The 26917-nt window shown below is 40.9% G+C and overlaps 1 protein-coding gene across 1 annotated transcript in view; it reads right to left on the bottom strand.

Moving 5' to 3' along the window:
- The window catches only part of FLT1 (fms related receptor tyrosine kinase 1), a 202752-nt gene that overhangs the window by 62523 nt on the left and 113312 nt on the right, over positions 1-26917 (bottom strand). Inside the window, exons 14-15 of the mRNA XM_064275298.1 lie at positions 26635-26781; positions 318-449 (exon numbers count right to left, since the gene is read on the bottom strand). Of these exons, the coding sequence (XP_064131368.1) occupies positions 318-449; positions 26635-26781 (279 nt within the window). The remainder of the gene's footprint in view (positions 1-317; positions 450-26634; positions 26782-26917) is intronic.

Below are 26917 nucleotides of genomic sequence, written 5' to 3'. Positions count from 1 at the left end.
AAACAAGTTCAAGCGTGGGTTTTTTTCCCTTACCTTCACCCATCTCCCTCCTCCTTGAACCTCTTTCTCACAGGTGTGGCCCCTCTCCAGTCATTCTCAGGGGGTGCCACCACCTGGGGATCCTGGCTCCTCACTGTCAGCCTTGCCAGACAGAACCAGACAGTCCCTCCTCAACGCGGCCAGGGAGAGGGAAGAGGGAGGTGAAGGAAAGGAACAGACTGGAGCGATAGGCAGCAGACTGGGAGGTGGAAAATTAAACAAACAGGGAAATAGATGTCTGAGCAGTTTCTGGTTGCTTTCTCAAAGCAACTGTTTACCTTGAACAGTGAGGTATGCTGAACTTTCCACGGAACCCTTCTGGTTGGTGGCTTTGCAGTGATAGACGCCTTCATCCTTTTCTGTGACTCTTTCAATAAACAGCGTGCTGCTTCCTGGTCCTAAAATAATTCCTGAGGGGTGAGAGATGTTTAGATTAGGGGGCCTGTATGACAAACAAAAACAGCTACTCCTGTAACACAACCCTCTTCCCATCATGCATTCAGACAAGGAAATCCAAGCCCTGGTTAATATGGTTCAGGAATGCTTATTTGTTTTTTCTTGGTCCAGGCATTTTAACAGTACCTTCAACACCTCAGAGTTGTGACACCCAGATTTGGAGATGGAGGTCTGGCCAAGGCCACTTGCTGTGTAGGAAGAAATGAGATGGTGCTGCCACAGCCCAGTGTAAACAGTAACTATCAAGAAAGTACTACCCATTGGCCTCAAGTCCATTCCAACCCACAGGAACCCTACAGGACAGAGTAGAACTGCCCCATAGGGTTTTCAAGGCTGTAATTTTCATGCAAGCAGATCACCAGGTCTTTTCTCCTGCACAGTGGTTGGTGGGTTCAAACCACCAATCTTTCAGTTAGCAGCTGAGAGTTTAACCACCAAGCCACCAGGGCTCCCATACCAAGAAGACAGAATATCTAATAACAGCAACTGCCATTTACTGAGTGCCCGCAATATCTAGGAACTATGTGAGGCACTATCCGTATTTTAAGGAGCCCTGGTTGTGCAATGGTTAAACACTCTGTTGCTACCAGGAAGGTCGGCAGTTCGAACCTACCAGCCACTCCATGGGAGAAAGACCTAGCAATCTGCTCCAGTAATGACTGCAGCCTAGAAAACTATATGGTGCAGCTCTACTCTGTCATATGAGGTCACTATGAGTGGAAAATTAACTTGACAGCATACAGTGAAAACATTTACATCTTAACATTTACAATTGCCCTCTTAGGTATTATTGTCTCCATTTTACAAACGAGGAAACTGAGATTTGGTGAGGTTAAATAACTTGACTGAAAGCATGCAGTCAGACCAAAAGCGCATTTGGGGCATAGAAGTCAAAGGAAATCGCGTTTCCTTCATTGTGTATCCCGATGAGGCCAGACGGCCTACTGGTAAGGAGCTTGGGCTCTGGGCACCTGCTCTGTTTTAACCCAGGCCTTGCTACTTCGAGCCCTGTCACTTTAAGTAAGTTATATAACCTGTCTAAGTTTCAGTTTCCTCAATCTTAAGATGAACATGAAAGCGGTTCCTACTGGGAAAACAGAAAATGAATAGCAAGTGACTGGCAGGTAGTAAGTAAATGCTTAATAAATGAAAACTAAAGTATTATCACAGAGCATGGCATAATGGAAGAAGTACCGTTTAAGTTTTCAGACTCCAATTTCAAGATCTAGTAGCTTCAACATGGTACTATCTACAAGTATTTATTGAGTACTCACTGTCATCTGGTCTGTTAAGAGACTTTGGGAAGCAGGTTAAGACATATCTTCCGAGGAGGAAAAATTCACACAGACCAAACACATAATATACATTATCTTTCTTTCTCAGACATACACAAACACACACACACACACACACACTCATACGCACCAGCAATCAGAAAAGATTTAATTAACGAGAATAAATGTAGCTCAGCATACCCAGCTAAGTGTAAAGCTTGGGATACCAGGGAGATCAGTAAGGACAGGAGTACCACAGAAGGAAACAGACCTTGAGCTGAGCCCTGAAGGACTGCTTTTCAGAGACGAAGTGAGAAAGGAAGGCATTCACGTAAGACAAAAGGCATGAAGTTGACAGGAACAGACACTGAGTGCTTGTTCTGGAATTGTGATAAAACTGGCCTGACTAGACCACAAGCTATCTTCTGTTGGTTTAAATAGCTTGTCTTTCCCCTGATGACAAAAGATAGACTTCATATAGAAAATCTGAGAAACATCCAAAAACATAAAAGGGAAATGTGAAAATAAATAAATAAAACCTACAATCTCACCTCCCAGATGTTTTTCCTTCTAGTTTTATGTATTTATTTTTACTGTGGTGAAAGCCTACACAACAAACCATTTGCCGACTCAACAATTTCTATATGTAGAATTCAGCGACTTTGATTACATTCCTCATTTTGTGCAGCCATTATAGCTATCTTTTTCCAAATGTTTCTACCACCATTAAAATGAACTCAATGCCCCCTAAGCAAAAACTCCCTCTTTCCCTCTCCCTCCCACCCCTGGTAACCACTAATAAGCTTTGGTCTCTATATATGTGCTTATTTCATGTAAGTGAGATCATACAGTATTTGTCCTTCTGCACCTGATTTACTGTCAAGGTTCCTCCACGTTGTGGCATGCATAAGGACTTCGTTTTTCTTTATGGACGGGTAATAGACTATCGTGTGTATGTAACACATTTGGTTTATCCATTCTTCTGTTGATGGACATTTTGGTTTCCACACCTTGGCCATTGTGAATAGTGCTGCAGTGAACATTGATCTAACATTCTTCTAGTTTTTTAAAAGTGGCCTTTTAAAAACACAGTTTGTTCATTCCATATAACAAATACTTACTGAGCACCTACCATGTACTAGATACTATGCTAGGTGCTGGTGATACAATAATAAGCAAGGCAAATTTTAGGGCTTAAATTCTAGTTTTGGAGAGAGATAAATAAATAATGCAATTCCAGCTAGAGTTAAAGTCTATGAAGAAACCAGATTAAGGAGATCATGGGCTAAGGGGGATGATGAAAAGACTACCTCAGGTAGGGTGCTCAGGGAAGGTTTTCTGAGGAGGGGGCATTTGAACAGAGACCTGAGAGATGGGAAGGTGTGGGCCATTTGAGCATCTAAATAAGGGGACTTTAGGCAACCAAATCCATTGCCATGGAGTCAATTCCAACTTATGGCAACCCTATAAGACAGGGTAGAACTGCTTCATAGGGTTTCCAAGGCTGTAATCTTTATGGAAACAGACTGCTACATCTTCTCCCGTGGAGTGGCTGGTGGGTTCTAACCACTGACCTTCCAGTTAGCAGTCAAGCGCTTTAGCCACTGTGCCACCACTGCTCCTTGCTTTAGGCATAGAGAGTAACAAATATAAAGTCCCTGGGGACAGGAGTGAGCTTGGTTAAGGAACAGTGAAAAGCCATTCCTTTTGGCTAGAGCACAGTAAGCAAGCAGAAGAGATGAGACCTCGGCAAGGTCCAAACAATGTATGACTTCATAGCCATGGTAAAGATGTTGGATTTTATTCTAAGTGCAAGGCAAAGCCATTGCAGGGTTTTAGGACTGTATGGGGGCAAGAAGGAAAGAGGGAGAACTAGTTGGCTATGGAAACTATCCAGTCAAAGTTACGGATGCTTGAATTAGGGTGTCATGTTGAACATGGTAAGAATATTGGCTTCCAGATTTTTTTGAAGGTAGAACCAATTGGGCTTTCTTATGATTACAGTATGGTATGTGAGAAACAGTCATAAAAGGTTGACTTCAAGATTAATAGTTTGAACAACTGGGAGAACGGTGGTACCTTTCCTGAGATGGGGAACATTTGTTGGGGAGCAGGTTGGAAGAAAAAAAATCAAGAATTCTGTTCTAGACACTTCACCAAAGAAGACATTCAAGCGGCTAACAGACACATGAGGAAATGCTCTCAATCACTAGCCATTACAGAAATGCAAATCAAAACCTCAGTGAGATACCATCTCTCCCCAGCATTACTGTCATGAATCAAAAAAATAGAAAATAACAAATGCTGGAGAGGCTGTGGGGGAGATTGGAAGTCTTATGCACTGCTGGTGGGAATGTAAAATGATACAATTGTTTTGGAAAACAATATGGCACTTCCTTAGAAAGCTAGAAATATAAATACCATATGACCCAGCAATCCCACTCCTAGGGATATACCATAGAGAAATAAGAGTCATCACACTAATAGACATATGCATACCCATGTTCATTGTAGCATTGTTCACAACAGCAAAAAGATGGAAACAACCTAGATGCCTATCAACAGATGAATGGATAAACAAACTGTGGTACATACACAATGCAGTAGTGCACAGCGATAAAGAATAATGATGAATCTGCGAAGCATCTCACCACATGGGTGAATCTGGAGGGCATTATGTTGAGTGAAATAAGTGAATCACAAAAGGACAAATATTGTATGAGACCACTACTATAAAACTTCATGAAAAGGTTTACACACAAAAAAAAACAATCTTGGATGCTTAGGAGGGAGGGGAAGGGTGGGGATGAAAAAACACTCAATAGGTAACAGATAAGTGGTAACTTTGGTGAAGGGTTAAGACAGTACACAATACCGGGGAAGCCAGCACAACCTGTACAAGGTAAGGCCATGGTACCTCCATAGACACATTCAAACTCCCTGAAGGACCGAATTGCTGGGCGGAGAGCTGCAGGGACCATGGTCTCAGGGAACATCTAGTGGCTCCTTTTCAAGGAGATAGCTGGAGAGCAACACGAGGTTGAGGAATGAATTCTTTCTTGAGATGTGAAATTTTGCAGCATTTTTACATGCTAATCCAGTATATAGAGAGAAATCAATGATGCAGGAGACAAAGGACACATCCAGGAACAGAGTTCCGAAGTGCGAGGGAGTGGAACCCCTTGGTCAAGCTGGCCTACAACAGGAGTGTTGTTGGTGGTGGTGGGTGCCGTGGAGTCAATTTCATATTACCAAATTGCCTTCCAAAAAGATTGGAATTTATACTTCTACCAACAGTGGATAAGAGACCATTTTATCACTCCCTGCCAATACTGAATAGTATCATCTAAACAAAAAAATCCTGCTGATTTGAGAGATGAAATTTATATTCTTTGAACATTCTTTAATGTGTTTGCTGGCCATTTTTATTTCCAAAGCATCTTTTTGAGTAGTTGACTGAGAGAAGCGCATTCACCTAAGGAGAGCTTTGAAGTCCTGGTCAAGGGGTTTCCATTCAATGTAGAAGGAAATAGAGGGTCATGAAGATTTTTGAGCAGGGAAGTGACATAATGAAAGCGATGTTTAGTCTACAAGGAGAATGCAGGATGGACTGGAGTGAGGAAAAAGTGACATCTGGAAGTCCAGCTCACGGTTGTAATTCAGGCAAGGCATGACGAGGCCCCAAACTATTATGGTGGGAAAGGAAGTGGAAAGGAAGACGTGGAAACGGCCACTTTGGCAGAAACGACCTACAGGAATTGGTGCTTTATTGGATACGGGAAGAGAGGCAGATGAGGAAAAGATGGTTCCCATATTTTAAGCTCAGATGAGAGCTTTACTTTGTAAACTTGGCTAACTCATCTAATCTCGTTGGGGCTCTTTCCCAATCTGTAAAATGACAATAATTAGTCAGCCTATTTCATGGTATTGCTATGAGGAATAATGAAGATAATTTCAGTAGAATCGCTTCAGAAAACATAAGATAGGTTGTGCGTGCCAGTCACAGAAAGTAAAGGTATGGCGGGCTAGTGGATGCTGAGTGGCTGCTCACCACGCTCTTCTCCATTGCAGCAGACCTGAACCTCAACCAGTTTTCTATCACTCAAATCCCAATTTAAGGATAACACCATGAACAAATAAAGTCAAAGGACTTGGATTTCATCCCAGGAGACAAATGTATATTTGTGGAAGGTGAGAAGATAGTACCAAGGATGCTGATGAGCTAATGTCACCATCCGGCAAGTTCCCTCTTTCCATCACGCGGAAGAGGGAGGAGAGGAGATTGGGGAAGGGCAAGTTAGAGGGTGCCCCAAATCAGCAGGCAAAGCTCTTCCTGATTTCCCTTCACATGGCACTGTGAGAGCTGGCATAAGGACATTAATGCCTTACCACCAGATAGGCCACTCAGAATCCTCATCAGGCCCTTCTTCATTCTCTACTCTTCCTATTTGTTTCCCTTCTTGAAAAAATAGGCCAGTTATTACCCTTATTTTTTCCCATCCCGCGTCTGCCTATACTTAATTCATAATCGTTCTTCCGAGTTTCCCTGGTGATGCAGTAGGTAAGCTCTCTGTTGCTAACCAGAAGGCAGAAGGCTGATGATTTGAACTCACCAGCTGCTCCAAAGGAGAAAGACCTGGCAATCTGCTTCAGTGAAGATTACAGCCTTGGAAACTCTAAGGGGTAGTAGTACTCTATCCTGTGGGGTCACCATGAGTCGGGATCAACTCAACGGCAGTGGGTTTTAGTTTCTGTGATGCCTTAGCCCGTTGACACTCGCTTTAGCTGATACTATAGGATCTGTTTTACCAAGAAGCTCCTCTTTTAAAAAGGGCTCTATTTCTAGTTTAATTTAAAATTTTTTTCTATGTGATCAATTTCAAACATTTGAAAAATGATGAAAAAATATAACCCACATGCCCACCATTAAGCTTACCAGATGTCAACATTTTGCCTATTTGCTTTAGATGGCTCTTTTTCATAGGAAATACAGTTTATAGGTACTTCATCTCTTCCTTCTCTGTCTCTCTCTATAGGTACCATCATGAAGGTCGTGTGTCTTATTCTCATGCATGTTTTGTACTTTTTCTACATATGTCTTTATCTCTATACAAGATACTGTTTTGTGTGTTTTAAAATTTTGAATACATGGTATCACATTGTATTATCCCTTTGCAACTTATTTTTTTTTCCATTCAACAATGTTTTTATATTTATCTTTGTTGATACATGTAGATGGAGTTCATTTTTTAACTGATGTGTAGTATTTCATTGTATATAAAATGATTAAAAAATTTTAAAGATTTTTTAAAAAATCCACTTATCTATTAAGATACACCTGGACTCAAGCCATGGCATTTTCAATCACTTCACATGCATGTGAAAGCTGGACAACGAATAAAGAAGACCAAAGAAGAATTGATGCCTTTGAATTATGGGGTTGATGAAGAATATTGAATATACCATGTACTGCCAGAAGAACGAACAAATTTGTTTTGGAAGTACAGCCAGAATGCTCCTTAGAAGCAAGGATGGCGCGATTTCATGTCACCTACTTTGGACATGTTATCAGGAGGGATCAGTCCCTGGAGAAGGACATGATGCTTGGTAAAGCAGAGAGTCAGCGAAAAAGAGGAAGATCCTCAATGAGATGGACTGACAGATAGCAACGACTGTGAGGACAGCACAGTACTGTGAGGATGGCACAGGACTGGGCAGTGTTCTGTTCTGTTTTACATAAGGTTGCCTTGAGTTGAAACCAAATCCACGACACCTAACAACATTACAACACTTTTTTTGGTGTTATAAAGATGGCTTCGATGAACATTGTTACATAGACAACTCCTTCAGCTGTGTTATAAGGTATATCCCATCTTCAACTCTATTGAGTATTACAAAATTACCTCCCCAAATATGCCAATTTTCACTTTAATCAGCAATGAGTAAGAGCTCCTCTTTCCCCATATACTTACCAATATTTGGTGTGATTAGACTTTTTAATTGATAGCAAAATAATGAGTGCGAAATGGTATCTCACTATTGTTTTAATTTACATTTCCCTGATTACTGGTTAGGTGTGACATCTTTTTACATTTTTATTGACCATTCAGGCTTGATTTTCTGTGAATTGCCTGTTCGTATCTGTTATGGATTGAATTGTGTCCCACAAAAATGTCTGTAAGCTTGGCTAGGCCATGATTCCTAGTATTGTGTGACTGTCCACCATTTTGTCATCTGATATGTTGTAAATCCTATCTCTATGATGTTAATAAGGTGGGATTAGTAGCAGTTACGTTAATGAGGCAGGGCTCAATCTACAAGATTAGGTTGTGTCTTAAGCCAGTGTCTTTTGAAATACAAAAGACAGAAATGAGCAGATAGGCAGGAGGACCTCATGCCACCAAGAAACAAGAGCCAAGAGAATAGCACATCCTTTGTATCTGGGGTCCCTTTGCTGAGAAGCTCCTAGGACCAGGGAAGACTGACAACAAGGACCTTCCCCCAGAGTCAACAGAGACAGAAAAGCCTTCCCCTGGAACTGGCACCCTAAATTTGGACTTAAAGCCTCCTAGACTGTGAGAGAATCAACTTCTGTTTGTTGAAGCCATCCACTTGTGCTATTTCTGCTATAGCAGCAATAGATAACTAAGATAGTGTCATCTGCCCATTTTTCTATTGGCCTATTTGTCTTTTTCTCAATAATTTTAGTGTTCTCTACATGTTTTGGATACTAATCCTTTGTTGGTTAAACTTGTAGGGAATCTTCCCCCATTCTACGAATGGGTTTTAAACATTATTTATGGTGAATTTTTAATACGAAAGCTTTTCAAATTTTTATGTCAAGTTTGTCAATATTTTTCATTAAAGTTTTTACTTTTAGTTACTTGTTAAAAAAAATTCTATACATAAAGAATTCCCTTCATGTACTTTCTTCTAAAAAAGAAAATCTGTTTAAAAGATTTATTTAGAATCTTACTTTTTCACATTCGGGTCTTTAGTCCATCTGGATTTTTTGTGGGATGTATGTGTGTAACATGATGTAAGGATCTATTTTTTACCATACAAATAGCCAATTGTCCCAGCACCATTTATTGAATATTCTCTTCCCACTGAGCTGTGGTGCCAACTCTATCAGATACAAAGTTACCATATATACGTGGTTCTGTTTTTAGGATCTCCATTCTTTCCCAATGGCCTACTCATTTATACCTGCACCACACTGTTTAAATTACTACTGCTTGAGAACACATCTTGATATCTGGTAGGGAATAACACCTTCTTCAATATTGTCTAGACTATTCTTAGCCCTTTGTACTTCAGTATAAAGTTCAGGTTCACCTGGCCATATTCTGTAAAATGCACTGTTGGAATTTTGATTGGAATATCACTGAGTTTATATAATAATTTTGGGGAACTTGTCATATTTATTTTTAGATTGAAGCATGAGAATTGCCAATATTTTGACCTACAAAGTGGCCATTTAATATGATTCAACCTAATAATATATGTTCCCATCCAAAAATATCAAGCATCTTTGAGTTATTTAGGTCTTCCTTTATGTCATTTCATAGCTTTATGATTTTTCTCTATAAAGATCTTGCCTTTTCTTTAGTTAGTTTTCTTCCTAGATATGTTGTAGCTCTTGTCGTTATGAAAAAATGGTATTAGGTTTCTTTGAAGGATCCCTCTATCTGAGCTGTCTTTTTCCTCCTTGGGTGTTAGTCATTAGAACTAGCATGTAGAACCCCCTTAGGAAAAGGTGATCACTTTGTGTTACTGAGACAATTTAATTTTAGTACTGCTTGCTTCTAGAGGGATGGCCTAAGCCATTTCCGCATGCTTGTTTATGTAATTTTAATAGCTCTGACACCGAATACAGATTCTTCAACCACTAAAAACAAAATAATTCCCATGGAAACTCATTATTTAATTCCCTTTACAGATCGGACCAAGAGGACATAGGGCAGAACTTGCAAACGCAGATAGTTTCGGGGGCCAGGCACATCTCATAATTGAGTTGAGTATGAGGTAATGGGGGAGGGAGTGGGACTGTGTCTGTGGAGCATGGAAGGCCCATCTCCCATCTAAGGTGGCAGCCTCTACTCAGCTCTAACCAACTGGGAATTTGGGCAGGCCCACTGTTGTCTTCCGGTGGCGTAGTGGTTAAGAGCTATGGCTGCTAACCCAAAGACTGGCAGTTTGAGTCCACCAGGTGCTCCTTGGAAACTTTATGGGGCAGTTCTACTCTGTCCTATAGGGTCGCTAGGAGTCGGAATCAATTCGACAGCAGTGGGTTTGGTGGTTTTAGTTTTGGGCTGTCTTCTGAGTTTTAAAGAGAAGGCAGAAATATAGATTTTTTTTTTATGCGAAAGGGCACAATTTTTAAATGCTGGCAACCAAACCAACTCATACAAATTTACTGTGAGGGCCAATAAAAAACCATGTTTGGCTAGATCATACACAACTTTAACTTAGAGGATATGCATGGGGATACGATTTTATATTTTTATTAAGCAAGGACCTTCCTGATCTGATGCCTGCCTATCTTTTCAGCTTCTGTCCCTGCTGTATCCCTAAATCCATCCCTGGTATCAACCATACTGATTGATTTGCAGTGCCTGATAAGCCTCAGTGACTTTGAGCATGTTGACTTGACCTGGTCACTTGGTTAACATTTACTTGTTCTTTCATATTCAACACAAGGATTAGCTGCTCTGGAAGCCATTGCCTATGCTCTCGGGTCTCTTCTCTGTTACTCCTGTATCATCCTGTGCATGCCTTGTTCTGGAACTTTCTTATTTGTTTACTTCACTTTGGGCTCCTGGAGAGCAGGGACTTTGCCCTGTTAGCTCCTGAGTCATCAGTGTCTAGTGCTGTGTCTTCAGACAGCAGGCCCTCAGTAACTGAGAAAATGACCAAATAAGCCAAGACAATGAAAGACTGCATTCAGTGGGTAGAGAAGTGAGCGTCGCACTGTCTGCTGACTGTCATGAAGCCAAGGTAGGAGTTGATGTTAACTTTCAGTTTGGCGGTGCCGACTGAAGGCCTGCAGCAGGCTTAGCTCTCCTTAGAGTCTGAAAAACCAGACGTCAGTGAATTTTGTCATCTTAAGGTTCAAAAAGTTCAAGCTTGTGGAGCTTAGAAGGTCAAACTCAGGTGATTTCATGAGTTTGCTAAAACATTAGTCCCAAAAGGACAAGTAAAACTTTATACTGGGCTGTTTTCACAGAAATTTGTAATGTGCTCCCAGGAGTCTGATGATGAGGCTCAATGCAAGACCGTGAATTACCTGTCATGTTGGTTGCTAATGGGAGTTGTTGATCAGAATTTGTGTCCATGTTGGTCTATCTGCACATTTAGCCACGAGATAAAGTCCACACTGTAAACATGTCTTAGACATCTTCCATATTTGGTATTTTCAAGGGACTTTGTAAATAATTTTTTCCCATTATACTATAAGATGAAGACAACTTTGGCATTTTATATGTAAGTACCATATTTCCCAAGGAAGAGCATGAAATAAAATTTTAATTCAATTCACCATTATGTAAATCTGTAGAACTTTTGAAGTTATTGATTCAATTAAATAAATGCATACCATGTATTTGCCTCCTGATCCTTACACAAAAAAATTGACCCGCTGCTTTCCTAACTTGGCCTACTGGTATGGCCATTGACTCCTGTTTTGTTGCTCAGTTCACCAGCTGTACTTCTGACTTAGAGAACATTGTGTCCATCAAATTTGGCCAAATAAATCATCAACAAAACTCTCTTCTTCACTCATCAAAATCCAACTCAACTGCATCTTCTCCATGAAATCTTCTCTCATCATCCCAGCTAGAAGTGCTAATTTGTATTTAATGTAATTTTACACTCTTCACGTGGCACTTTCATGAATTGACTTTGTAGCAATATCTGTCATTCTTCAACTGTAAGGACCAAGTGTTGCTCATTTTTGCTTTCTCTAAAACATCACAAACCGACGAGTGGTAGGTAATTAATATGTGTTTGTTAAATTTAGCAAAATAGAAAGTAAATTTTGTCTGTTACCATTATGATAGTCTTAGCTTTCCAACTCCATGACAAATTCTTTTAAGTTGGCACATAATATTTTTAATAAATGGTAGTTCTGATGATGATGTGTGTAGTTCTGGCTACACAGTAAATACTCAACCATACCTTTAGTTTGGTAGCTTTTAAAGGAACTGATTAGCTAAGAGCTATACCTGAACAAAAGGCCAGAAGAGGGAAAATATAGACTCAAGATGTCTAAAAGTGACCCCCCAAAACTAGAGGCAAGATACCTACTTAGCTTCCCACAAAGAACACAAAGATGATTTCATATTTCCAGTCAAACTTCAGTGAGTTTGGAAAACTGTTTGAGGAAGAGAAATCCAAATTCAGTAGAACAGCAAAGGTTTACACAAATGGGAAATGAAAGATGACGGACCCATTAAATGGCACTAAAAAGATAAATGATTTCAATGGTCACCATCTGGCTTCTTCCTTCTATTGAGAATTTTACCCCAAGATCAAACCTCATGGCAAAACCTTTGAGGATGTAAAAAAGAAAAAAAAACAAAAAAAAACCAGTGATGCGTGGAATAGCCTGAAAGACAGTGAAAAGCAGCCTTACAATAATGTGTTGAGCTGGAAGAGAATTACAGGGACATTGCAAAACATATGGTCTAAAGGAAATTTTGATGGGTGATGTGATTCCTGACAGCAGACGATTTGCTCTTTAGCTGTGAAAAAGACAGAGAAAGAAGAGGTGCCCTTAGAAGGGAACAAGATGGAAGACAATGATGAAGAAAGCTGTGTAATATTCCTCTCCAAGTAACCACTGAACAAGTGAAAAACCATAACCACAGGTCCTTTCATTTGAGAGACCGACAACTGCTTTACTAGCTTAACTTACAAAATCGGGTTATGATAACAGAATAGTTTCAAAAAGCTTTCAAGAAATTGTAAACTGGCTGATGTGAAAGGGCTATGGATGAAGTGATCACCTTGAAACTCTGCCAAAAACACAGATATTTCTAAACACTGGAAAATGAAAAGGCACTTTTGTGCCCTTCAACTGTGAACTTTGCTGTTTTTCCAATAAAGCATTTCAAGATGATCCAAGCATTTAAAAAATGCACCACATGGTGCTAACTCTGTGGTTATTGGCTATAAAACCCTGGTTATCAACTACGTGTATCTATAAATTGTAAATGTACACACACACACACCCCGGTCCAATAAATTCTTGTGGTATGTTGAGATTTCTCATAGTCTCTCTGTGACGTTGGATCCATTTACACCTCGGCCTCTAGCCATTCACCCAAAGCTGCTTTTCTGTGTATAGTGAAGTGGCATTCCTACGACCACTGTAAGACAGTGAAGTAGTACTGCACTGCGGAAGAGGTTAAAGTCAAGAAGGTGTTTTTCCATCAACAGAGGAAATAACTACATATAGCAATAATACCATATTACTATGTATGGCCACTAAGGAGAGTGAGGTAGAACAATATGTATTGACCTAGAAAGACCACCAAGACATAGTAAGTGGAAAAGCAAGGCATGAAATAATACACACATTGTGATCTCACCTCAGATTTTACCTGAGAGATGCTGGCCTTCCCACACGACCCTGCCACCAGTCACCTACTTTTACTTTCATCACGGCAGTCACTGCTCTCTGACATTTTGCTATCTATTTATTTATTTATAGTTTCATTTTTCGTTGAAGTTACTGTCTGTATTTTTCTGTTAGAACGTCAACTCAAGGCCCCTGTCTTTTCACTGCAGTATTTCCCAAATTAAAACCAAAACCCATGGCCGTTGAGTCGATTCCGACTCACAGTGACACTACAGGACAGAGTAGAACTGCCCCATAGGCTTTCCAAGGAGTGCCTGGTGGATTCCAACTGCCGACATTTTGGTTAGCGCCGAGGCCTTAACTGCTGTGCCACCAGGGCTCCGAGTGCTGTGTTTCCCAGCACCTATTATCTGCCTGACACAGAGTTGGCTCTCAGCGATTATCTGTTGAATGAATGGATCCCATTTATGTTAAAAAAAAAAAAAAAAAGGCCCTGTATTTGTATATACGCACATGTATAGGTAAAAAATGGGAAATAATGGACAAGACACACATCAATAGTTAACCTAATTCTGTGAAAGGGAAGTTCTTATAGCTTACTCTATTTCTGTGCTACATGAATCTTTTACAATTACAAAATATATTCACATACTACTTGTTTAATTAAAACAAAAAAAATAACCAAACCCATTGCCATCGAGTTGGTTCCGACTCATAGGACAGAGAGGAACTGCCCCAGAGGGCTTCCAAGGCTGTCATCCTTACGGAAGCAGACTGTCACATCTTTCTCCCACAGAGCGGCTGGTGGGTCTGAACGGCAGACCTTTCGGTTAGCAGCCAAGTACTTCAGCACTGCTCCACCAGAGAGCCTGGGTCTTAAAAAATGAGATTGTAGGTCTTTTTCCCATCAGCGAACAGCCATTGAATCCAAGTTTAAAAGCTGTCGTCGTTGTTAGTTGCCACTGAGCAGATTCCAACTCATGGCAACCCCACATGTGCAGAGCAGAACTGCTCCAGAGGGTTTTCAAGGCCATGGACTTTGGAAACAGATTGCCAGGCCCTTCTTCTGAGGCACCTCTGCGTGGGTTTGAACTGCCCGCCTTTCAGCTATTAGTTGTGTGCTTGACCATTTGTACCACCCAGGGACTCCTTTGAAAGCTATATAGATCCAAATACTTAAACATTTTCAACTTTGTAATATTGACTACGTGTAGAATGATGAGATATTTTTAGAGCAAGAAAAGTAGATTTATACTTGACAACATTTTGCAATTCTGCACTAAAATAATAAAGGACAAACCCAAACCCATTCCATTAGAAGACCGGCTTCCCGTCTGGTGTGCATGTTTCATTTTGTTTTTCAGCGATGGTCAGTTTAATTATGACTGAGGTTGAATGAGATGACTTCTTAAACTACTCTGCAGTCTTGATTGTTTAAAGGGACATTGGCAGAGGAGATTACGCAAAAATCAAATTTATCGCGTGGATGTAGGGGAGAAAAATGAACTTTCTTATATTTACTTGACTTTTTCCGCAGTAGTTTCGAGTCATACAAGCGACCGGTTGTCTTGGCTCAGGCTATCTGAGAATACATTTGTTTGCACGTTTTCCTTAACTGGATTGGGCATGGTCATGACCCCAGATGCAATGCTGTGTACTTATCACTTTATGTTGTGGGATGCCATCAAGTCAATTTTCAACTCGTGACAGATTAGAACTTACTGCCCCATAGAGGTTCCTAGGCTATAATGTTTACAGGGAAACCCTGGTGGCAGGTGGCGTAGTGGTTAAGTGCTACGGCTGCTAACCAAAGGGTTGGCAGTTCGAATCCACCAGGCGCTCCTTGGAAACTCTGTGGGGCAGTTCTACTCTGTTCTATAGGGTCGCTGTGAGTCGGAATCAACTCAACGGCACTGAGTTTGGTTTGGTTTTTTGGTCTGGTGGAATAACAATTAAGTGCTATGGCTGCTAAACAACAGGTCAGCAGTTTGAATCCACTAGGCGCTCCTTGGAAACCCTATGGGGCAGTTCTACTCTGTGCTATGGGGTCACTATGAGTTGGAATCGACTCAATGGCAATGGGTTTGGGTTTTTTTTTTTTTTTAGTCTTTACAAGAGCAGATTGTCAGATCTTTCTCCTGCAGAGCCGCTGGGTGGGTTCAAATTGGTGACTTTTCGGTTAGCAGCTGAGCACTTAATTGTTGCATCACCAGAGTTCCTTATGTATCACTTTAGGTCCTGGTTAAACTTTCTAACGAAGGGGTTTCTCATTCAGATTCTGCACAGGTGAAATAGAAAACTCATCTAATTTCTTTGCCAAAAGACAGGGGAGAAAGCATGAGTTTTCCGTTTGTTGTTCAACCCGTCTTCAGTGCCAGCAGGCATTCTGAGAATGGGGTTGAGAACCTCCCCCATGCTAAGAGCAGTTTGGGGTTAGTGACGTGGGCCTTTGTGCAGCCCCCGAGAGATCTCTGGGGTGACTGCTGGTAGAGCCCCCCCACACCCCCCACCATATGCCCCTATTTCTTTCTTTCTCTTTTTCTTCCTACCCCATTTCTTTTTCTCTGCCACTGGTCCCTCACGGAAACCCTGGTGGCATAGTGGTTAAGTGCTACAGCTCCTAAACAAAAGGTCAGCAGTTCAAATCCACCAGGTGCTCTTTGGAAACTCTATGGGGCAGTTCTACTCTGTCCCATAGGGTCGCTATAAGTCGGAATCAACTCGGCAGCTACAGGTTTGGTTTGGTTTTTTGGTTTGGTCCCTCAAGCACTGACTGTCCTCCAAACAGAACAAGTGCTGACCTCAGCCATGGTGAAAGTACAGTGCCACGTCTTGCAAGAGGTCACAGAAGAGTCAAGAGAGGGGGTTTATTCATAAACAGAAGGCAGAGGCTTTAATGGGCATGGGGTTTCCCTGTGGGGTGGTGAAAACATTCTGGAACTAGATCGTGGTGACGGTTGCACAATGTTAAGAATGCACTCACATCACTCACTGAACTACATGTTTTAAAATTGTGAAAATGCTAAATTGTATGTGTTTCTAGCACAGTAAAAAAGGGGAGAGGGGTAACAGGCTCTTTCTAAAGGGATGCCCACATTTCTAGTTTTCTCCTATTTATTACATGCTGAAATTTGCATTTGAAAATTCAAGCAAACTTGAAATAAGAAAACACAGCCAGACTGGCAGGGGCCTGCTACTCAGCCCAGTGTGTTTGGGCTGATGTTGTCCCGATGTGTGACTCTTCAGTTGGGTCTTGCTGTGGCCGCCGGCTTTCAGGAAGCTTCTCTGGGCTAAATGGGTGATGCTATGCTGTAAAGTTCATCCATCCAGAAGATTTTCTTTTGGCCAAGCATTAGGATATGTTATGATGCTATTTATTTCTTTATTTGCATTCAAGACCTAAAAAAAGCTAGAATTTGCCAGTAAGTATTTGGGGGCCACGATTGCTTCTCCATAAATAATTTCTATTGATTTCCAATCCAAAATGGGACTTTACTCATGAGTTAACCTTTCTGGACATAAGTAAACCTTGGACTCTACAGCTGTACTTTTATTTGCCTTGATCTAGCCAAACATGGAAGTAGTCATTGCAGAGAGTGGATAAAGTAACTTTTTTTTTTTTTTAAACCATTTTTGCGCTGTCATTAAAGTCTGGGTACCTCTGTCAGCTGTTGGGGTATAGCTCTGAATTCTGGCAACGCCAACCTATGAAATGTTTGCCCTGCCATGTCCCCGAGTTGTTGTTGGGTGCTGTTGAGTCATAGTGACCCCATGTGACACAGTAGAACTGCCCCATAGAGTTTTCTAGGCTATAACCTTTACACAGGAAGATTGCAGGTCTTTCTCCCTCAGAGCTGCTGGGTGAGTTCGAACCTCCAACCTTTTGGTTAGCAGCGCTCAACCATTTGCACCACCAGGGCTCCTTTTTTCCCTGCGGTACTCCTTACTTCAAAGTTTCCATGCATTTCTGCTCACCTTCTAAATGGAAGTTTATTTTTGGAAAAGAACTGAACCTTGGTTCTGCATATGTTCACAGAATCCCTCGTGTTTATACTGTTGTCAGAGATACAAATAAACCTTGAGAATGTGTTTGGAGGTTTGGGCAGGGGCAACGAGGTAATTGTATATCCACTGGTAAAGCTGGGTCCTTCTTGGTCTGGCTGCATAGGCTCCCTTATCTTAGAGACACATATTGAAGAGAAAGGAATGGTGAAAACAGCTGCTTAGCCAATTCCATCAGCACATCAACCCTGGCCTCAACGGAGGTGATAAAGACAGCTGCCAGCCCACCTTCACGTGCACTGCTCTTTGTACACATTTCTTTTCTGCAATAATATTTCTTAATTCATTATGCACCGCAGAGGTAGGTTTCATGAGAAAGAGAAGTCAGTTACGACTCAAGTTCTGCCAAAGAGAATTTCACTGTATGTCCCTTGGTGGTGCAAACAGTTAACATGCTCGGCTGTTACGTCTACCCAGAGATGCCTCAGAAGAAAAGCCTGGTGGTCTTCTTCCAAAAAATCAGCCACTGAAAACGCTCCGGAGCCCAGTTGTACTCTGACACACATGGTGTCACCATGGGTCGGAATCAACTTGACAACAGCTGTTTTTTAAATTTTTATCCCGTTATTACTAAAAAATCAAGTAAAGCTGCTGATTCTAATCGCCGGAGATGACAGGCGGTCAGTTTATCACTCCAGGGTATTAACAGCTTCATTCATCTCTGTCCTTTGCTGTTTCTTCAGATTTTTCCTGCATCTGTTAAAACCACTTTACAATGGAGCCATATTACCAGGTACTAGGGTGACAGGCACCTCAATCTGCAGATGGCACCTACAGGTGTCAGTGATACACTGGTGACAGAAAAGATGCCTCTTTCGAGTCACCAGATAAATACTTAGTCCTAATGGCCAAGAAAGGAGCCCTGGTGATGCAACGGTTAAGTTTGGCTGCTAACCAGCAGGTCGGCAGTTCAAACCCAGCGGCTTCCCAAGACAAACCCTTTGGGGCAGTTCTTCCGTCACATGGAGTCACTATGAGTCAGAACGGACTTGACAGCACCCAACAACAACAGTGACCAAGAAGATCCCATTTAAGAAGGAAGATTAGTCGCTGGGATGGAGTGTTTCTCTCCTGTTCAGCCTTATTCTACCGAAGGCAGAATCCACTCTTTCTAATTTATTGTTGTTTTAAAACATTCTGAAAGGGTTTTGTTGTCAGAGAAGTTTAGTTCAAATACTGGTTTGATGAAGGTTGGTTCAGGCAGGCTTCACCTAAAATGTCTCTTCTCTATTTTCAGAGAGGGTTCATTACATTTGTCAGCCTTTAAACGACTTTCAGAAACCTCGTTTTCTCTGCGGACTCCCTGATGAGAGGGTTTGTGCTTCCACTAGAGAGGCCTTCTGCCCTAGCAGCTTTGCACAGTCACTGGACTCCCGGTCCTCACAATGCCACTGTCACCGCGGTCACCCACAGCCCTGCCTGCTCCGCTCAGTCACAGCCTTAAACATTTCAGGAGCTCACTGGAAACTCTTGGAAGATAGTAAGGTAGAGCAGTGACGTTTTGATCATTTTGGATGAGCTGCTGGTCCCTTGGGCAGGTGGCCGAGACAGGTAGGACAGAGACTCAGGTGAGTCACACATTCTCAAAGATGACTTCATCACCATTGTGCCACATCTGGGTGCCAACCCAGGGAAGTCTTTTTGTGTTTTCTTGATATCAGCCCTTTCACACTACATTTCTCTTTATTATTATCACTACTGTTATCCTTTATATTATACCATAAAACCCGTGAAAACCAGAACTGTGTAAAGTGAATTCTGTCAGAGAAGGAAAACTGAAATAGTTCCCACTAAAACACACCATACAAAAGTGGTAAGATTGCACCCTGTCAAAGGTGGAAAACTTGTGAAACCTGGAAAGACAAGGCAGTCCTGTTGCGTTCTGGGGCTCACAGGTTGCATTCTATTCCCTCACCTTGTCTATTTTTTCTTCACCTGTCTCAAATTACCTTCCTCTTCAGCACTTTGCATCCCACTACTCCCTCCTAAGGAGCCCTGGTGGGGCAATGGTTAAGCTCTCAGCTGCTAACTGAAAGGTCAGAGGTTCGAATTCATTCAGTGGCTCCATGGAGAAAAGACCTGGCACTCTGCTCCCATAAAGATTACAGCCTAGGAAGCCCTATGGGACAGTTCTACTCTGTCACATAAAAAAAAAAAAAAAAAACATGGGGCTGCTATATGTCAGAATCAACTTAACGGCACACAACAACAAAAGTACAACTACCTTTATTAGTGGTAGAATTCTTGCCTTCCATATGGAGACCCAGGTTTGATTCCTGGCTAGTGCACCTCATGTGCAGCCACCCCATCTGTCAGTAGAGCTTGCATGCTGCTATGATGCTGAACAGTTTCAACGGAGCTCCAGACAACAGTAGGAAGAATGGCCTTGCAATCTACTTTGTTCCATCGTGCATGGGGTTACCCCATGAGTCCGTGGCTGCTTTGACTCAATGGCAGCTAATAACTATTTTTATTACCTCTCAGCATATTTTCTTCCATTTATTCTTAATCTCTTTCATTCTGGGTATTCAACTAACAATTAATGTTTGAGAACCTACTGTAGGTTCAACATTCAAGTAGAAAAATTACAGCACAAAGAGTGTACTTGGTTAAGCACTTGGCTGCTAACTGAAAGGTCACGAGCCGTTCCATGGGCAAAAAGACCTGCTCCCGTAAAGATTACAGCCTAGAAAACTCTATAGGGCAGTTCTGCTCTATCACTTGGGGGTAGATATGAGTCAGAACTGACGTGGTGGCACCTAACAACAACAGCAATGCATTTAAGATATTTTAATCCTGTGTTTGAGCTACGGCATTTTCCATTTGCCCTATTTATTAATTCACCTTGTTCCATGTTCAGACTCATTAGCGGTAGTGCCTACCTGACACGATGACACTGCGTATGTCAGGACACAGGTGGCTGCTGCTGCCTGACGAAGTTGTATTCCTGACTTTAGATTTTTGTTTTGTCATTTACTGCTGTAGTCACTGAATCTAGCACAGTGCCAGACACAAACTAGGTGTCCTGCAAAGATTTATTGACTATATAAAGGACTGTTGGCCTAATATAGCATGAATTCTGGAAATTTTGAAACTTAGAAGTAACTGGATTTAGGTTCAAAGTATTTTTTAACTTTACACGTGGCACAGCTAATTTTCTTAAAAAATATGCTTTAGATTTTTACTATGATTTAAAAATATGCTTTAAATACAGTCCTCAGGAAGCTTAACCTTTAAGGGCTGGGTGTGAGAAGATATTGTTTTAAATATATGTTTTTTCCAAAAATACCCCCTGAAATCGTCTTGAAACCAAACAATAGTTTAGCTTAACTAGTAAAGAATGTCTGCCTTGATCATTATGCTCTTTTAAGAACTGTCTATAAGGGATCGAAGTGACAAGAGCAACTCGAAAGCTTAGACAGGAAACTTAGTGGCAATGAGCTTATGTTAATGGGAGAAGAACAACCCAGAAAAAGGCGGTGAGGGTGGGTACACAACTTGAAGAATGTAATCAACGCCACTGAATTCTGCATGTAGAAATGGTTGAACTGGTGTATGTTTTGTTGTGTATACTGTCAATAGCAACAACAACAAACTAAATAAAATTAAAAAATATATATATATATATATGTTTGTTATGCCCATTAGGTCATATGCCTATTTGTTCTCTTGCAAATGACGTAAATGAATGTTTAGTCCCATGTATTCAATGTTCAGAGTTTAGGCTCTAGAGTCACACTCTTCTGGGTTGAACCTTGGTCTGTTACTCACTAACTCCAGGCCCTGGGGCAACTTATTTTTCCTCTCTAGGTCTCAAATTCCTCATCCTTTAGTCTGTAAAATAGGGATAATAAAAGAAGCCTCATAGAATTGTCATGAGGCATAAATACATTAATATAGAAAGTGCTTAGAACAGTACCTGGCAAATAACAGTGTTGATAAGTGTTTGTTAAATAGGACAGATCTGTGAAATGTATCTGCTATATGTGAAAATTAAATATTTGTGAAACACTTAACACAGGGCCTTGTTGCTGTTAGGTGCTGAGGGGTCAATCCCAACTCATATCAACCCCGCACATACCAACTCCACAGGACAGCGAACTTCCCCGTAGGATTTTCTAGGCTCTAATCTTTATGGGAACAGATCTCCCGCAGCCGCTGGGTGGGTTCCAGCTGCTGACTTTTGGTTAGCAGCCAAGCACTTAACCATTGCACCACCAGTGCTCCTTATCACAGGACCTTGGTACTTGGTAAATGTTCAATAAATCTTTTTTTTTTTTTAATAAAGAAGATATATTAAGATGTATCTATCCTCAAAGGTTTTAAAAACAAGTGCACGTAAAGCAAGAGAAGAATTAAATGATGCGCTGTATGACACGAATCGTAACTATAAGTAGATGTCGGAAAAAAGAAAGAATCCCTGTGTCCTGGAATGTGTGAGGATTCACAGAGGAGGCAGGAATTCAGGTGGGATAGGAAGAACTGAGAGAGTGAAGAGACAGAGCTTTCCAGGGAAGAATCAAAGCAGACCTGTGGCCCAGAGGCATGAAGGGGAGAAGAGAAGAAAATGGGCACCAAAAGATGGTGGGAAGTCAATTGTAATGAGCAGGGTGATGTCTTTCCATGGATGTCCTTGAAGATTGGTACCACTGTCCCGAATGGGCATGGCAGGCACTGGGAACATGTGCTGTGTGGTATGCTTGGCGGCTGTGGTTTTCAGGGTACCAGCTTGCTTTTTGCTTGAACTGCCCTGGCTGAGATGGCCTCACGAGTCCCCTGAGCACTGGCTTCCCTGGACCTGCAAGTTTAGGGTTCATTTTGTTCCTGCTTGATGCCCTTTGGCCCAAGAATTTACTATCCAGCTTTTGTAACACTTTCTTGAAATTGAATGTCTTCTGTAGGATGGCTGTGCCCCACTGAAAGATTTTTCTAGAAAGACAATAAGAAGGGAGGAAAAAAGCCCCAACTGCCGCAAGTTCTTTCAACAGGCATTTTACAGCCACTTGTCCAGAGTGTGAGCTCTCCGGTGTGCATGGCTTCCTCTCTATTTTCTTTGGAATGGAGCAAGTTGTCATTTCACAAGAACAGTGACAATGGGCTGGAGCCTAGCAATGATCCAAGGTCACTAAAATATTCTCAAGAATATAAATTCTTTCAGCTGCCAGGTTTTATTTAGAAGGTCTCTAAAGGATATACAGTTTATTCTGAGGGCTTTTAAACTCAGTCTAGCTTTCCAAAGGGTTTTCTGGGCATGATCTTGGTGTTCTTCCACCTCAGCTTCTTTTTTAAAATATTTTATTGTGTCTAAGGTGAAAGTTTACGTAACAAACTAGGTTTCTCATTTAGCAATTTCTACCCAAATTGTCCAGTGATATTGGCTGCATTTTTCACAGTGTGTCATTATTTTCATTCATTCTGTTTGAGGTGTACCATTTCCCGCACTCTGGTTTCCCTGCCCTTCACCGTGTCATCTTTGCTTTAGAGTTGACCATTTGGTCTCCTATAGATGATTTTTCTTAAAGAAGCTCATTACTCATGGGTGATATTCTTCATTTTATGAGCCATTCTGTTATTTAGCTAAAAGGTGCCCTCAAGGGATAATTTTGGTTTAAGGTTTAAAGAGTATCTCAAGGCAATAGTCTTGGGGAGTCCTCTAGTCTCAATCGGTCCAGTAAGTCTAGACTTTTAAGAATTTGAGTTCTTTTCCACATTTTTCTCCAATTCTGTAAGGATCCATCTAATGTGGCCCTGGTAGCTGAGCACCATCTAGCTCTTCTGGTCTCAGGGTAGACTATTAGTTCCATTTTAGCTTTGGAGCGATGGTGGGCCAAGGATTATCACTTTGGTTACCTGTAACCTTTGCTCATAAAGAAAGACCCACAAAAGAGTCGGCATTTTTAAAGAATATCTACACGTGAAATTAAGGGTCATAGTCATGGAGCATATTGCTTTAGTTACGGCGTTTGCTGCCCCAAATAGGAATACTGCATATGAAACTTTGTAAACATGATATACACATAAGAAATCCATTTCCAAAAGGCTATAGTCATTTTAAAGAGTGAATGAAGGGAAGAGGGAGTGACCAAATACCAACAACCAACAACTTAGCCTAGTTGAGCTCAATAAATGCTCGTACATGCTAACAATAGCGTATTAGAACAACATTTAGAAAAGATTTTGTATAAGGATTTATATAAAACTCTTTTTGGATATTCTTTTGGCCCTCAGAAAATCAAAGAAGGCTGGGAGGAAGCTATCTTCCTTAGATTTACAGTTGTCTGACATTTGAGCTGACTTATTCAGGAACTTTTTTAACACTAGTCCAATGAACTCTGATAGCTCACTGGCGAGTTTCTATCTAAATGAGGTGGGTCAGAAGGTAGCATTTACTAAGCAGTGACTATGACCAGCTTAGTTATGCTCTATCATTTAAATCTTACTATATCCCATGTAGAAGTCTCTGGGTAGCACAAAGGGTTAGGTGCTCCAATATTAGCTGAAAGGTTGAGAGGCACCTCAAAAGACAAACCTGGTGATCTGCTTCCGAAAGGTTATAGCCTTAAAAATCCTATGGGCCAGTTCTAGTCTACATACACAGGGTCGCCATGAGCCAGAATCAACTTGATAGCACCTAACAACATCTCTGTGTGGTGACTATTATCCCAATTTTGTACATAAGGAAATAGTGGCTCAGAGACTAAGTGTAAATGAGTTGCCCAAATACTTGTATGGCCCATGAAAGCAAAGTTGGGACTCAAACCCTGATCTGCCCTTGCACCTCACAGTCTTTTTGAGTTTGATCTGCCTCGGCACATTCTCTTGCCTTGTCTATCCTCTAGTCCCAGAGTGGCCGTGAGCTTTTAAAATTGGCTCAATCTGATTCTTTACCCCACATCCAAGATATGAGAACTGAACTGAAGTCAAATTTGCTTCTTTCAAAGAACTACCAAACATCTTACATTAACATTTCATTAACTGTGCTTTGTAATCAAGTAAGTTTTGGTAAAATAGAGCTTAATAAACACAGTTTACCAAGTTTCCTTAGAACACGACTTCTTTGGGCCTTTGATATGCTGTGAATCTCTAAGGGGGAATACTGCATACTTCGTTTCACAAGCTATTAATGAATTACTTCTTTACCATTTATTCATTCATCTTTTTATTCTGGTGAAACACCTCAAGGGATTAGTGTTCTATAAAATCACTTTGGAAATACACATCTTTGTAGTGAGTCCTCCTGGGCAAACCACTTTACCTCTTTGGGCCTTAGTTTTCTATTCTACCAATTGGACTAAAGATATTCCAAAAGTCCTCTCCAGCTTTAAAAATTCTGTGATATACCCTACCTCAAGTCCAGGTATTTCTGCTACCAAATGAACCTGCTAATTACAGAATAACACCTTGTGAATACTATTCATTCATTCATTCATTCCAGAGGTAGTTGATTGCCAAGCACCATGCTAGGTTATGAGAATACTAAAGACAAATAAGATACAAATAAGACAAATGAGATACATTATCTGCCCTCAAGGAGGGGAGACACACCTGAATCGATGATTAAAAAACAGTAAGAGAGTAATAGAAATATGCATGGATAACACAGACACATATAAAATGATGATTATAAAACAACAGAGTAAGAGAGAAGATGACACATTCATAAGTAATAAAGAAGCATGGAGAAGCTTCTCTTTGTGGGAGTTGAGAAAGCCCTTCTGGGGGGAGTGCACCTGATCTGGGTCTTCAGGGATGGTTGGACGTTAGAGGAAGGGAAGGTACTGCAGTGAAAGGGGACATAAGAATAAAAGTACAGAAGGATAAGGCAGCATAATGAGTACAGGGATCTACAAGAGTTTGGCTCCCCAGAATATAAAGCTTAAGACAGGGGATGAAGAGCATCCAGTTGTAGAGGTTGGCAGGGGCCAGTTGCCAAGGGCCGTCTCTCTCAGGTGCTTCGACTTCATGCTGGGGGTTGGAGAATCAGTGGGAGGCTTGAAGGAGGAGTAATGTGTTCATAGCTGCATTTATACTGCTGTGTGGAAAAGAGATGCAAAGAGAGAAAAGGGAGGTGGGGAGAGCAGTTAGGAAGCTACTGCAGAAGTTCACGTGACAGACAGTGAGTAACTCAACCAAGAGAATGATAATAGGAAGCAGAGGAAGGGACAGATCTGAGAAATATTTAGTAGTTGTCACCTGCTCAACCTGGTGATTGATTAGTTGAGGAGGGTTAAGGGGAGACCACCACCTTCTAGTCTGGATAATTAAGTACACGATGTTAGTTCAAGAGAAGGAGCTACTTTATGGAGAAAAAATGATGCACTGTGATCATCTGGGGCACCTGTTGAGTGTAAGGCCTTTCTAAGACACCTGTCCATATCTTAACATTTGGGGGCCTTATACCACAAGTCCATTCTGTGTATCAAATTCAAATGGAGGTTTCATTCTAACAAGTGAGCTAACATTCAAGGGCCATTCCATCTTGCCACTTATTTGATTTAGACGGATGGAATACTGCAAATAGACTATTACAAGAATTATTAATCAAAATTCTAAATAAGTTTAATTTAACCATAGAATTATGTGGAAGGCAATAGACAGTGTTTATGGTTACTAGAATTCCTACTCAGTTGAAGTTGGAGGAGCCATCTAAAAGGGTTTCAGCCGAGCTGTGTTTAAGAATATTTCTTGTTGAAAGAAACCATAGCCATTAGTTTAGTTTCAATTTTCTTTTAACAATATGACAAATATGATTTAAAATATTCTTATTTTTATCAAATAATTAAGATTGGTATAGATAAAATTAAAAAGATTATGAATCTACTTCTCTGAACATTACAGATATCAGATGTTGAAAGCTCTGATGGACCTCAAGTCCTGAAACAAACGAACTCCTCATTGTCTCAGTTGTCAAGGTGAACTGCAACATTTGTTAAGTGGCTCTCATCATTTTTTTTTTCTGAATGCATTATTTAAAGTAGCATTCCAGTTGAATAGATTCTGTAAGGGTCTTTCTATGGAGTAGGGATACGGTCTGCATAAGAATTCACCCAAATATTCCTCATTGGAAGTCGATGTAAGTATGACCCAGAGCCCACATGTTTTCAACTCTGTCAGAAAATGATTCTAGATATACTGGAAGGAGGTAACAGGAATGCTAGGGGAAGAAGGGGATTAGAAAGGATGAGAAATGGTAAACTCAAGGAAAAACACATCTCTTACCAGGCTCTTGTTGTATTTTGTGATTGTTTTTAAACCAGGTGATCTGAGGCTCTGGTACACCTTTTGCGTGACAGTCTAGAATGGTGGAGTTGCTGATGGCCACTGTTTGGTCACTGAGGTTTCGCAGGAGGTATGGTGCTTCTTGATCTAGTAAATAAAGAAATGGAATTGTGATTACTCATCGGTTTTATTCTTTTATTGTATATGCAATCAACATCTTAAATATGTTGAAAAAGAGCAAAACCCAACTGTAAGTTTTCATTGGTTTTTTGTTCCCTAAGTT

Source organism: Loxodonta africana, chromosome 23, assembly GCF_030014295.1.
Source record: "Loxodonta africana isolate mLoxAfr1 chromosome 23, mLoxAfr1.hap2, whole genome shotgun sequence".
Lineage (NCBI taxonomy): Eukaryota > Metazoa > Chordata > Mammalia > Proboscidea > Elephantidae > Loxodonta > Loxodonta africana.
Note: the sequence above shows the minus strand (reverse complement) of the source record. Positions and strands in the feature narration are given on the sequence as shown.